Source organism: Oncorhynchus tshawytscha, linkage group LG12 (genome assembly GCF_018296145.1).
Source record: "Oncorhynchus tshawytscha isolate Ot180627B linkage group LG12, Otsh_v2.0, whole genome shotgun sequence".
NCBI lineage: Eukaryota > Metazoa > Chordata > Actinopteri > Salmoniformes > Salmonidae > Oncorhynchus > Oncorhynchus tshawytscha.
Window position 1 is genome coordinate 3,717,441 of NC_056440.1, and position 15,000 is coordinate 3,732,440.

General features: G+C 44.9%; 1 protein-coding gene across 1 annotated transcript in view; it reads left to right on the forward strand.

The window, feature by feature from the left end:
- Window positions 1–341, forward strand: part of LOC112247943 (Golgi phosphoprotein 3-like) — a 44,850-nt gene extending 44,509 nt beyond the window's left edge. The window contains exon 4 of the mRNA XM_042331217.1: window positions 1–341. This exon is cut by the window's left edge and continues 379 nt beyond it. Within this exon, the coding sequence (XP_042187151.1) occupies window positions 1–46 (46 nt within the window). The 3' untranslated portion in view covers window positions 47–341.
- The last annotated feature ends 14,659 nt before the right edge of the window (window positions 342–15,000 follow it).

Consider the following 15,000-nt stretch of genomic DNA (forward strand, 5'->3'; position numbering starts at 1 on the left):
CGCCAATGAGTTGTTGTGGGCCGTGGTGGCCGCCTTTACCAAGTGACCTACCACCTTCAGACAACAGAGGGTTGGGTTGGTTAATGACGATGGTGGTGGGTATGGTGTGAAGGGAGAGGGAGATGACAGGACGGTTTGCGTGGGTCAGAGAGGAGAGTGCTCGTCCTGACTTGAGTTCACCTCTGCCTAGGCTTTTCTGAACAGAATAGACCGCTCCAAACCTGTCCGGCGATTTTCCTGTTTTCTTTCCTTGTAGATAACTCACTCACTCCTTCCTCCATCATGGTATTTTGCGTCTCTGCGAGATGCAATATAATCGCTGACTTCTTCAAACAAACAAAAACACCCAAAAAAACTCCCCTCATGGAGAAATGTTTTGGATACTGGACTGACTGAAATATGAAGATTCAATCATCTTCCTCTTCCTCAGAAATGTCTTTCTTCAAAGTATGTTATGTATTTCTGTATTCTCTCCAGGTACCTAGCTCTAATTCACTGTAACACGTATTAATCCACTGTTGTTCAGTGATGTACATACAGATTCCATGTACATGAATGAAACATAGTAACACTATATGAACACTAGAGAATATTTTTTTGAGGGGGGTTGATTTCCTCTCCAACGTGATGATGACGACATGGTCTGAAGATTCCTGTTTCTGATTTTACACTTGTGTTTTATGAACGAATGCTTCTCTCATTAAGGTGTTTGGGTTCCAGGTAAATGTGAGAGATCAGGGCTCCGTCTGAGTTCTACCTTACTACAAATATATATATATATATTAGTTAACTTAGTGTCGTAGTGTACTATATAGGGAATGGTCTCTGTTAATTTTCAGATTAACTAAACCCTTCAGGCCAGTTTTTCGTCTCTAAAGAGTTCTGCTGAGGTAAAGACATCTGCATTCATAGGTTCGGTTTGCTCCGACACCCGAGAGTTCAGTCTTGTCTGTTTCGACTGGGAAGCATAAGGTAAGCTTGTGTCTATCTAGCTCTGGGAATCATCTTTGGACCAGGGCCCACTAGTGCACTATAGAGGGAACAGGGTCCCCTAGTGCACTATAGAGGGAACAGGGTCCCCTAGTGCACTATAGGAACAGGGTCCCCTAGTGCACTAGAGAGGGAACAGGGTCCCCCTAGTGCACTATAGAGGGAACAGGGCCCCCTAGTGCACTATAGAGGGAACAGGGGCCCCTAGTGCACTATAGAGGGAACAGGGCCCCCTAGTGCACTATAGAGGGAACAGGGCCCCCTAGTGCACTATAGAGGGAACAGGGCCCCCTAGTGCACTACAGAGGGAACAGGGCCCCCTAGTGCACTACAGAGGGAACAGGGCCCCCTAGTGCACTACAGAGAGAACAGGGCCCCCTAGTGCACTATAGAGGGAACAGGGTCCCCTAGTGCACTATAGAGGGAACAGGGTGCTATTTGGGATGCAGACATTTGTCTGTGCCTCAGCCTTTCTTCAGTGTCTACGTTTCTGTCCGTCCTTCTGAACGTGATTTCGTAACGAAGAAACCGCTCCAATGATCCAGTACGGAATAAAAGGATCATCTCTTCTAGAACTTTCTAGAACTTTCACCTATCATGTTTCTTGAAGTCATTCAGGTTATTTTTGTAACTTTCTCATAATCAATTTGTCAACAGTTGTTGTGTCTGTTCACTCCAAAGGTCTGAAATGAATAAAACAAATCAAAATGATGGATGGACCAACATTCCACTTTATTTGTTTTTGTATATAGTTATAGAGATACTTTATGTATGTATTCAACCTCCGTCTGAGTAGCTTGTTTGAACTGGGAATGCAACTTAATTTGCTTCTTTTTTTTTTAAGAGGGCAGGGATTTTATCCTGCTTCCTGTTCTGAACTCGTATGGTCACTGTCAAGCCATAGGACTTGGTAAGACCTCACAAACATCCTGCTCCCTGTTCTGAACTCGTATGGTCACTGTCAGGCCATAGGTCTTGGTGAGGTCTTAACCTCACAAACAAAAGTAGTGCACTATGTAGGGAATTGGTTGACTTCTTCAAGACGTGTGATGTCTTGTTCAAACGATCATCATTTAAGGGGCGGCAGGTAGCCTAGTGGTTAGAGTGTTGGACTAGTAACCAGCAGGTAGCCTAGTGGTTAGAGCGTTGGACTAGTAACCAGCAGGTAGCCTAGTGGTTAGAGCGTTGGACTAGTAACCAGCTGGTAGCCTAGTGGTTAGAGTGTTGGACTAGTAACCAGCAGGTAGACTAGTGGTTAGAGCGTTGGACTAGTAACCAGCAAGTAGACTAGTGGTTAGAGCGTTGGACTAGTAACCAGCAGGTAGCCTAGTGGTTAGAGTGTTGGACTAGTAACCAGCAGGTAGCCTAGTGGTTAGAGCGTTGGACTAGTAACCAGCAGGTAGCCTAGTGGTTAGAGCGTTGGGCCAGTAACCAGCAGGTAGCCTAGTGGTTAGAGCGTTGGACTAGTAACCAGCGGGTAGCCTAGTGGTTAAGAGTGTTGGGCCAGTAACCAGCAGGTAGCCTAGTGGTTAGAGCCTAGTGGTTAGAGTGTTGGACTAGTAACCAGCAGGTAGCCTAGTGGTTAGAGCGTTGGACTAGTAACCAGCAGGTAGCCTCGTGGTTAGAGCGTTGGGCCAGTAACCAGCAGGTAGCCTAGTGGTTAGAGCGTTGGACTAGTAACCAGCAGGTAGCCTAGTGGTTAGAGTGTTGGACTAGTAACCAGCAGGTAGCCTAGTGGTTAGAGCGTTGGACTAGTAACCAGCAGGTAGCCTAGTGGTTAGAGTGTTGGACTAGTAACCAGCAGGTAGCCTAGTGGTTAGAGCGTTGGACTGGTAACCAGCAGGTAGCCTCGTGGTTAGATCATTGGACTAGTAACCAGCAGGTAGCCTAGTGGTTAGAGTGTTGGACCAGTAACCAGCAGGTAGCCTAGTGGTAAGTGTTGGACTAGTAACCAGCAGGTAGCCTAGTGGTTAGAGCGTTGGACTAGTAACCAGCAGGTAGCCTCGTGGTTAGAGCGTTGGGCCAGTAACCAGCAGGTAGCCTAGTGGTTAGAGCGTTGGACTAGTAACCAGCAGGTAGCCTCGTGGTTAGAGCGTTGGGCCAGTAATCAGCAGGTAGCCTAGTGGTTAGAGCGTTGGACTAGTAACCAGCAGGTAGCCTAGTGGTTAGAGTGTTGGACTAGTAACCAGCAGGTAGCCTAGTGGTTAGAGCATTGGACTAGTAACCAGCAGGTAGCCTAGTGGTTAGAGTGTTGGCCCAGTAACCAGCAGGTAGCCTAGTGGTTAGTGTTGGACTAGTAACCAGCAGGTAGCCTAGTGGTTAGAGTGTTGGACTAGTAACCAACGGGTAGCCTAGTGGTTAGAGTGTTGGACTAGTAACCAGCAGGTAGCCTAGTGGTTAGAGCGTTGGACTAGTAACTGAAAGGTTGCAAGATTGAATCCCTGAGCTGAGAAGGTAAAAATCTGTTGTTCTGCCCCTGAACAAGGCAGTTAACCCACTGTTCCCTGAACAGGCAGTTAACACACTGTTCCCCTGAACAGGCAGTTTACCTACTGTTCCCCTGAATAGGCAGTTAACCCACTGTTCCCTGAACAGGCAGTTTACCCACTGTTCCCCTGAACAAGGCAGTTAACCCACTGTTCCCCTCAACAAGGCAGTTAACCCACTGTTCCCCTGAACAAGGCAGTTAACCCTCTGTTCCCTGAACAAGGCAGTTAACCCTCTGTTCCCCTGAACAAGGCAGTTAACCCACTGTTCCCCTGAACAAGGCAGTTAACCCACTGTTCCCCTGAACAAGGCAGTTAACCCACTGTTCCTCTGAACAAGGCAGTTAACCCACTGTTCCCCTGAACAAGGCAGTTAACCCACTGTTCCCTGAACAAGGCAGTTAACCCACTGTTCCCCTCAACAAGGCAGTTAATCCACTGTTCCCCTCAACAAGGCAGTTAACCCACTGTTCCCCTCAACAAGGCAGTTAACCCACTGTTCCCCTGAACAAGGCAGTTAACCCACTGTTCCCCTGAACAAGGCAGTTAACCCACTGTTCCCTGAACAAGGCAGTTAACCCACTGTTCCCCTGAACAAGGCAGTTAACCCACTGTTCCCCTCAACAAGGCAGTTAACCCACTGTTCCCCTCAACAAGGCAGTTAATCCACTGTTCCCCTCAACAAGGCAGTTAATCCACTGTTCCCTGAACAAGGCAGTTAACCCACTGTTCCCTGAACAAGGCAGTTAACCCACTGTTCCCCTGAACAAGGCAGTTAACCCACTGTTCCCCTGAACAAGGCCGTTAACCCACCGTCATTAAAAATAATAATTTGTTCTTAACTGACTTGCCTAGTTGAATAAAGTTAAAATAAAAGCCTTTGACCAATCACAATATCTTGCTCTCTATTTCATGTTGCATCATTCTATTTTATCTGATCAGAACATTCATCATTATTTATGCAATAACTTTTTGTTACTATGTTATTTATTTATTTCTTGGATTCTGTCTGTTTTTGTTTCCAATACATTTAAGAATGATGGAGGCCACTGTGTTCTTGGGGACCTTCAATGCTGCAGAAGTGTTTTGGTACCCTTCCCCAGATCTGTGCCTCGACACAATCCTGTCTTTGAGCTCTACGGACAATTCCTTCGACCTTGGCTTGGTTTTTGCTCTGACATGCACTGCCAACTGTGGGAACTTATACATTATAGACAGGGTTGTGCCTTTCCATATAATGTCCAATCAATTGAATTTACCCCAGAATACTTTTTGCTTTGTCATTATGGGGTATCGTGTATAGATTGATGAGGAAATTGTTTTATTTAATCGATTTTCAAATAAGGCTGGAAAAAGTCTGGGTCTGAATACTTTCCGAGTGCACTGTAGCTATATACACTACTGGTGAAAGTTTTAGAACACCTACTCAAGGTTTTGTCTTTATTTCTACTATTTTCTACATTGTAGAATAATAGTGAAGACATCAAAACTATGAAATAACACGTGGTAACCAAAACAGATTTTTAAATAGCCACCCTTTGCCTTGACAGCTTTGCACACTCTTGGAGTTCCCACATATGCTGAGCACTTGTTGGCTGCTTTGAGGGTTGAGGTCGGGTGATTGTGGAGGCCAGATCATCTGATACAGCACTCCATCACTGTCCTTCTTGGTCAAATCACCCTTAGACAGCCTGGAGGTGTGTTGGGTCATTGTCCTATAATCCCATTAAGCCCCAACCAGATAGGATGGCGTATCGCTACAAAATGCTGTTGTAGGAAACCGGATGTAGAGGCTGTGGGTCGAGGGAGCTGGATTGGGACAGGGTAAACGGGTCCGGAGGAAAGTCCAAGGGAGTGATGGTGAGCTGAATCCAGAACAGGGTAGCAGGTTGATGAGATGTGGAACAGGAGACGGGTACCAGAGTCAGAGAGGCAAAATTAGCAGAGATTACGATGTGGAAGTGGCAGGACTGAATTTTGTAGAGGTCTTGATTATGGAACGAGTTGCAGCTGGTAGGGATCTGCTCTGTCTCCAGTACACCTGTCTCCAACCACACAATCACACAGAGAGGGAGAGGGAACTGGGGGAATGGCTGCAGGTCAATGAGACAACGGATGACCACTAGGGGGTGTGGCAGGAGCAGATATGACAGTTGACATGTGTCTGTTTCTTGAACTCTGAAGCATTTAGTTGGGCTGCCATTTCTGAGGCTGGTAACTCTAATGAACATATCCTCTGAAGCAGAGGTAACTCGGGGTCTTCCATTCCTGTGGCGGTCCTCAAGAGAGACAGTTAACTCTAATGAACATATCCTCTGAAGCGGAGGTAACTCTGGGTCTTCCATTCCTGTGGCGGTCCTCAAGAGAGACAGTTAACTCTAAGGAACATATCCTCTGAAGCGGAGGTAACTCTGGGTCTTCCATTCCTGTGGCGGTCCTCAAGAGAGACAGTTAACTCTAATGAACATATCCTCTGAAGCAGAGGTAACTGGGTCTTCCATTCCTGTGGCGGTCCTCAAGAGAGACAGTTAACTCTAATGAACATATCCTCTGAAGCGGAGGTAACCCGGGGTCTTCCATTCCTGTGGCGGTCCTCAAGAGACGCAGATTCATCATGGCGCTGATCTTGCCATAAATGGACTTTGTCTTTTATTAAATAGCGCTATCTTCTGTAGACCCCGCTACTTTGTCACAACACAACTTATTGGCTCAAACACATTGAGAAGGTAAGAAATTCCACAATAGGCATTCCAGGTGACTACCTCATGAAGCTGGTTGAGAGAATGCCAAGAGTGTACAAAGCTGTCATCAAGGCAAAGGGCGGCTATATGAAGAATCTCAAATATAAAATATAGCATTTTTTTGGGGTTACTACATGATTCAATATGTGTTATTTCATAGTTTTGATGTCTTCACTATTATTCTACAATGTAGAAAATGGTACAAATAAATAAAAACCCTTGATTGAGTAGGTGTTCTAAAACCCTGGAATGAGTAGGTGTTCTAAAACCCTGGAATGAGTAGGTGTTCTAAAACCCTGGAATGAGTAGGTGTTCTAAAACCCTGGAATGAGTAGGTGTTCTAAAACCCTGGAATGAGTAGGTGTTCTAAAACCCTGGAATGAGTAGGTGTTCTAAAACCCTGGAATGAGTAGGTGTTCTAAAACCCTGGAATGAGTAGGTGTTCTAAAACCCTGGAATGAGTAGGTGTTCTAAAACCCTGGAATGAGTAGGTGTTCTAAAACCCTTGAATGAGTAGGTGTTCTAAAACCCTGGAATGAGTAGGTGTTCTAAAACCCTTGAATGAGTAGGTGTTCTAAAACCCTGGAATGAGTAGGTGTTCTAAAACCCTGGAATGAGTAGGTGTTCTAAAACCCTGGAATGAGTAGGTGTTCTAAAACCCTTGAATGAGTAGGTGTTCTAAAACCCTGGAATGAGTAGGTGTTCTAAAACCCTGGAATGAGTAGGTGTTCTAAAACCCTTGAAAAGGTGTTCTAAAACCCTTGAATGAGTAGGTGTTCTAAAACCCTGGAATGAGTAGGTGTTCTAAAACCCTGGAATGAGTAGGTGTTCTAAAACCCTGGAATGAGTAGGTGTTCTAAAACCCTGGAATGAGTAGGTGTTCTAAAACCCTTGACCGGTAGTGTACATAGCTACCACTTCTGCTCAGCTCAACAGGCACAACGCTATGTAACTATACAGGCACAGCGCTATGTAACTATACAGGCACAACGCTATGTAACTATACAGGCACAACGCTATGTAACTATACAGGCACAGCGCTATGTAACTATACAGGCACAGCGCTATGTAACTATACAGGCACAGCGCTATGTAACTATACAGGCACAGCGCTATGTAACTATACAGGCACAACGCTATGTAACTATACAGGCACAGCGCTATGTAACTATACAGGCACAGCGCTATGTAACTATACAGGCACAACGCTATGTAACTATACAGGCACAACGCTATGTAACTATACAGGCACAGCGCTATGTAACTATACAGGCACAACGCTATGTAACTATACAGGCACAACGCTATGTAACTATACAGGCACAGCGCTATGTAACTATACAGGCACAACGCTATGTAACTATACAGGCACAACGCTATGTAACTATACAGGCACAACGCTATGTAACTATACAGGCACAGCGCTATGTAACTATACAGGCACAATGCTATGTAACTATACAGTCACAACGCTATGTAACTATACAGGCACAGCGCTATGTAACTATACAGTCACAACGCTATGTAACCATACAGGCACAACGCTATGTAACTATACAGGCACAACGCTATGTAACTATACAGGCACAGCGCTATGTAACTATACAGGCACAGCGCTATGTAACTATACAGGCACAACGCTATGTAACTATACAGTCACAACGCTATGTAACTATACAGGCACAACGCTATGTAACTATACAGGCACAGCGCTATGTAACTATACAGGCACAACGCTATGTAACTATACAGGCACAACGCTATGTAACTATACAGGCACAACGCTATGTAACTATACAGTCACAACGCTATGTAACTATACAGGCACAACGCTATGTAACTATACAGGCACAACGCTATGTAACTATACAGGCACAACGCTATGTAACTATACAGGCACAACGCTATGTAACTATACAGGCACAGCGCTATGTAACTATACAGGCACAGCGCTATGTAACTATACAGACACAACGCTATGTAACTATACAGGCACAGCGCTATGTAACTATACAGGCACAACGCTATGTAACTATACAGTCACAACGCTATGTAACTATACAGGCACAACGCTATGTAACTATACAGGCACAACGCTATGTAACTATACAGGCACAACGCTATGTAACTATACAGGCACAACGCTATGTAACTATACAGGCACAGCGCTATGTAACTATACAGGCACAGCGCTATGTAACTATACAGACACAACGCTATGTAACTATACAGGCACAGCGCTATGTAACTATACAGGCACAACGCTATGTAACTATACAGGCACACGCTATGTAACTATAGCAAATTAATATGAACTAGACGCCAGAAATGTGATTATACAAATTCACAATACTCCTTCCCTTGAAGTGTGTGTGTGGTGTGTGTCTTGCTGATGCACTGTAGCCCACTGTTTCCACTAATGATACACAACATTTCAGATGTACATTTGCCATTTGAATGATAAGGTCACCACACACAGAGCAGTGTATTATTGATTGAGCTGGTGTGAACTTTGCAGCCCGCTGCGCTAACACCGGAGATTGGTTTAACCTTATCTGGAGACGCCAAGCTCCAAGAACCCAGTTCTCCTCTGAGTGTGTGTGTGTGTGTAACCATCTTTTATGTGTGTGTGTGTGTGTGTGTGTGTGTGTGTGTGTGTGTGTGTATGTGTGTATCCGACTTTCCTCTCAGTGAGGGGGAGTGCTGTCGCTCGCTCAATATCACTGCTGTTCTTTCAGAGTTGACCTGATCCCCCCCCATTCATGTGAGTGCATGAGAGCGGGAGACTGACAGTGAGAGGAAGATGTGAGAGAGGGAGACTGACAGTGAGAGGAAGATGTGAGAGAGGGAGATTGACAGTGAGAGGAAGATGTGAGAGAGGGAGACTGACAGTGAGAGGAAGATGTGAGAGAGGGAGACTGACAGTGAGAGGAAGATGTGAGAGAGGGAGATTGACAGTGAGAGGAAGATGTGAGAGAGGGAGACTGACAGAGTGAGAGGAAGATGTGAGAGTATGAGAGAGAGAGAGACTGATGTGAGTATGTTTAAATATATATATCACCTTTTTATTTAACCAGGTAGGACAGTTGAGAACAAGTTCTCATTTACAACTGCGACCTGGCCAAGATAAAGCAAAACAGTGCGACAAAAACAACAGAGTTACACATGGAATAAACAAACAGTCAATAACACAATAGAAAATCTATATACAGTGTGTGCAAATGTAGTAAGAAAAGGGAGGTAAGGCAATAAATAGGCCGTAGTGGCAAAATAATTACCATTTAGCATTAACACTGGAGTGATAGATGTGCAGAAGATGAATGTGCAAGTAGAGCTACTGGGGTGCAAAGGAGCAAGATAAATAAATAACAATATGGGGATGAGGTAGGTAGTTGGTTGGACGGGCTATTTACAGATGGGCTGTGTACAGGTGAAATGATCGGTGAGCTGCTCTGACAGCTGGTGCTTATTAAAGTTAGTGAGGTAGATATGAGTCTCCAGCTTCAGTGATTTTTGCAATTTGTTCCAGTCATGTTAGAGAGAGACTGACAGTGAGAGGAAGATGTGAGTGTATGAAAGAGAGAGACTGACAGTGAGAGGAAGATGTGAGTGAATGAGAGAGAGAGAGAGACTGACAGAGAGAGGGAGATATGAGAGAGAGACTGACAGAGAGAGGGAGATGTGAGTGTATGAGAAAGAGAGACTGACAGAGAGAGGAAGATGTGAGTATGAGAGAGAGAGAGAGAGACTGACATAGATAGGGAGATGTGAGTGTATGAGAAAGAGAGACTGACAGACTGAGAGGGAGATGTTAGAAAGGGAGAAAGAGAGACTGGCAGACTGAGAGGAAGATGTTTGAGAGGGAGAAAGAGAGACTGACAGTGACAGGGAGATGTTAGAGAGACTGGCAGACTGAGAGGGAGATGTTAGAGAGAGAAAGAGAGACTGACAGTGACAGGGAGATGTTAGAGAGACTGGCAGACTGAGAGGGAGATGTTAGAGAGAGAAAGAGAGACTGGCAGACTGGAAGATGTTGAGAGGGAGAAGATGTGACAGTGACAGGGAGATGTTAGAGAGACTGGCAGACTGAGAGGGAGATGTTAGAGAGAGAAAGAGAGACTGGCAGACTGAGAGGAAGATGTTAGAGAGAAAGAGAGACTGACAGTGAGAGGGAGAGCTTAAACACACTAACAAGATATAATTACTCAATGTCATGTATAGCTTTAGATTAAATGTTATTTAATCAGAAGCCACTGCCAGATTTCTGGATAGGGCTGTGCTCAGAGTATCCTGCCTTGGCAAATCGCACTGTTAAGACACAGATGCCCTTTGCAACCACGTACCTACAGTTGAAGTCGGAAGTTTACATACACCTTAGCCAAATATACACTACTCAAAAAAATAAAGGGAACACTAAAATAACACATCCTAGATCTGAATGAATGAAAATTCTTATTAAAATACTTTTTCTTTACATAATTGAATGTGCTGACAACAAAATCAAACAAAAATGATCAATGGAAATCAAATTTATCAACCCATGGAGGTCTGGATTTGGAGTCACACTCAAAATTAAAGTGGAAAACCACACTACAGGCTGATCCAACTTTGATGTAATGTCCTTAAAACAAGTCAAAATGAGGCTCAGTAGTGTGTGTGGCCTCCACGTGCCTGTATGACCTCCCTACAACGCCTGGGCATGCTCCTGATGAGGTGGCGGATGGTCTCCTGAGGGATCTCCTCCCAGACCTGGACTGAAGCATCCGCCAACTCCTGGACAGTCTGTGGTGCAACGTGGCGTTGGTGGATGGAGCGAGACATGATGTCCCAGATGTGCTCAATTGGATTCAGGTCTGGGGAACGGGCGGGCCAGTCCATAGCATCAATGCCTTCCTCTTGCAGGAACTGCTGACACACTCCAGCCACATGAGGTCTAGCATTGTCTTGCATTAGAAGGAACCCAGGGCCAACCGCACCAGCATATGGTCTCACAAGGGGTCTGAGGATCTCATCTCGGTACCTAATGGCAGTCAAGCTACCTCTGGCGAGCACATGGAGGGCTGTGCGGCCCCACAAAGAAATGCCACCCCACACCATGACTGACCCACCGCCAAACCGGTCATGCTGGAGGATGTTGCAGGCAGCAGAACGTTCTCCACGGCGTCTCCAGACTGTCACGTCTGTCACATGTGCTCAGTGTGAACCTGCTTTCATCTGTGAAGAGCACAGGGCGCCAGTGGCGAATTTGCCAATCTTGGTGTTCTCTGGCAAATGCCAAACGTCCTGCACGGTGTTGGGCTGTACGTACAACCCCCACCTGTGGACATCGGGCCCTCATACCACCCTCATGGAGTCTGTTTCTGACCGTTTGAGCAGACACATGCACATTTGTGGCCTGCTGGAGGTCATTTTGCAGGGCTCTGGCAGTGCTCCTCCTTGCACAGAGGCGGAGGTAGCGGTCCTGCTGCTGGGTTGTTGCCCTCCTACGGCCTCCTCCACGTCTCCTGACTCCTACTGGCCTGTCCCCTGGTAGCGCCTCCATGCTCTGGACACTATGCTGACAGACACAGCAAACCTTCTTGCCACAGCTCGCATTGATGTGTCATCCTGGATGAGCTGCACTACCTGAGCCACTTGTGTGGGTTGTAGACTCCGTCTCATGCTACCACTAGAGTGAAAGCACCGCCGTTATTCAAAAGTGACCAAAACATCAGCCAGGAAGCATAGGAACTGAAAAGTGGTCTGTAGTCACCACCTGCAGATATCCCTCTAGTGGTGTGGGGGCTGTGCTTTGGCAAAGTGGGTGGGGTTATATCCTTCCTGTTTGGCCCTGTCCGGGGGTGTCCTCGGATGGGGCCACAGTGTCTCCTGACCCCTCCTGTCTCAGCCTCCAGTATTTATGCTGCAGTAGTTTTTGTGTCGGGGGGCTAGGGTCAGTTTGTTATATCTGGAGTACTTCTCCTGTCCTATTCGGTGTCCTGTGTGAATCTAAGTGTGCATTCTCTAATTCTCTCCTTCTCTCTTTCTTTCTCTCTCTCGGAGGACCTGAGCCCTAGGACCATGCCCCAGGACTACCTGACATGATGACTCCTTGCTGTCCCCAGTCCACCTGGCCATCCTGCTGCTCCAGTTTCAACTGTTCTGCCTTATTATTATTCGACCATGCTGGTTATTTATGAACATTTGAACATCTTGGCCATGTTCTGTTATAATCTCCACCCGGCACAGCCAGAAGAGGACTGGCCACCCCACATAGCCTGGTTCCTCTCTAGGTTTCTTCCTAAGTTTTGGCCTTTCTAGGGAGTTTTCCTAGCCACCGTGCTTCTACACCTGCATTGCTTGCTGTTTGGGGTTTTAGGCTGGGTTTCTGTACAGCACTTTGAGATATCAGCTGATGTACGAAGGGCTATATAAATAAATTTGATTTGATTTGATTTGCAGAACCACTCCTTTATTGGGGGTGTCTTGCTAATTGCCTATAATTTCCACCTGTTGTCTATTCCATTTGCACAACAGCATGTGAAATTTATTGTCAATCAGTATTGCTTCCTAAGTGGACAGTTTGATTTCACAGAAGTGTGATTGACTTGGAGTTAAATTGTGTTGTTAAAGTGTTCCCTTTATTTTTTTGAGCAGTGTATTTAAACTCTGTTTTTCACAATTCCTGACATATAATCCTAGTAAAAATTCCCTGCCTTAGGTTAGTTAGGATCACCACTGTATTTAAAAGAAAGTTAAATGTCAATTATAGTAGAGGGAATGATTTATTTCAGCTTTTATTTCTTTCATCACATTCCCATTGGGTCAGAAGTTTACATACACTAAATTAGTATTTGGAAGCTGCCTTTAAATTGTTTAACTTCAGTCAAAAGTTTCGGGTTGCCTTCCACAAGCTTCCCACAATAATTTGGGTGAATTTTGGCCCATTCCTCCTGACAGAGCTGGTGTAGCTGACAGAGTCAGGTTTGTTGGCCTCCTTGCTCGCACACACATTTTCAGTTCTGCCCTCACATTTTCTATAGGATTGAGGCCAGGGCTTTGTGAAGCCATTTTGCCACAACTTTGGAAGTATGCTTGGGGTCAATGTCCATTTGGAAGATTGATTTGCGACCAAGCTTTAACTTCCTGACTGATGTCTTGAGATGTTGCTTCAATATATCCACATAATTTTCCTACCTCATGATGCCATCTATTTTGTGAAGTGCACCAGTCCCTCCTGCAGCAAAACACCCCCACAACATGATGCTGCCACCCTCATGCTTCACGGTTGGGATGGTGTTCTTCAGCTTGCAAGCCTCCCCCTTTTTTTGATGGTGGTTTTGGAGCAGTGGCTTCTTCCTTGCTGAGCGGCCTTTCAGGTTATGTCGATATAGGACTTGTTTTACTGTGGATATAGATACTTTTGTACCTGTTTCCTCCAGCATCTTCACAATGTCCTTTGCTGTTGTTCTGGGATTGATTTGCACTTTTCACACCAAAGTACGTTCATCTCAAGGAGACAGAACGCGTCTCCTTCCTGAGCAGTATGACTGCTGCGTGGTCCCATGGTGTTTATACTTGTGTACTATTGTTTGTACAGACTATTGTTTGTACAGATGAACTTGGTACCTTCAGGTATTTGGAAATTTCTCCCAAAGGATGAAACAAACTTGTGGAGGTCTACAATTTATTTTCTGGGGTCTTGGCTGATTTCTTTTGTTTTTCCATGATGTCAAGCAAAGAGGCACTGAGTTTGAAGGTAGGCCTTGAAATACATCCACAGGTACACCTCCAATTGACTCAAATGATGTCAATTAGCCTATCAGAAGCTTCTAAAGCCATGACATCCTTTGAAGGCACAGTCAACTTAGTGTATGTAAACTTCTGACCCACTGGAATTGTGATACAGTGTATTATAAGTGAAATAATCTGTCTGTGAACAATTGTTGGGAAAATTACTTGTGTCATGCACAAAGTAGATGTCCTAACCGACTTGCAAAAACTATAGTTTGTTAACAAAACATTTGTGGAGTGGTTGAAAAACTAATTTTAATGACTCCAACCTAAGTGTATGTAAACTTCCGACTTCAACTGTTTATGATACATTTTAACTGTTCAAGGGTTAGGCAGCTGATGATTATAAGCATATAAACATTTTGATATTGATGGATAACAAAGACTGGAAATTCTCTGTTTCATTGATTGAAATATGCATATTCTACTTTTTGTATATGTTAAAATTGTGGGATTGTATGCAATGGGAAGTTTGGTCACCATGGTGACTGCATCTAGTGTCTTGACTTCCTCCCCAGACTGTTTAAGAATCCTATTACAACTTCCTGGACTTCCTCCCCAGACTGTTTTAGAATCCTATTACAACTTCCTGGACTTTCTCCCAGACTGTTTAAGAATCCTATTACAACTTCCTGGACTTCCTCCCCAGACTGTTTTAGAATCCTATTACAACTTCCTGGACTTCCTCCCCAGACTGTTTAAGAATCCTATTACAACTTCCTGGACTTCCTCCCAGACTGTTTAAGAATCCTATTACAACTTCCTGGACTTTCTCCCAGACTGTTTAAGAATCCTATTACAACTTCCTGGACTTCCTCCCAGACTGTTTAAGAATCCTATTACAACTTCCTGGACTTCCTCCCAGACTGTTTAAGAATCCTATTACAACTTCCTGGACTTTCTCCTAGACTGTTTAAGAATCCTATTACAACTTCCTGGACTTTCTCCCAGACTGTTTAAGAATCCTATTACAACTTCCTGGACTTCCTCCCCAGACTGTTTTAGAATCC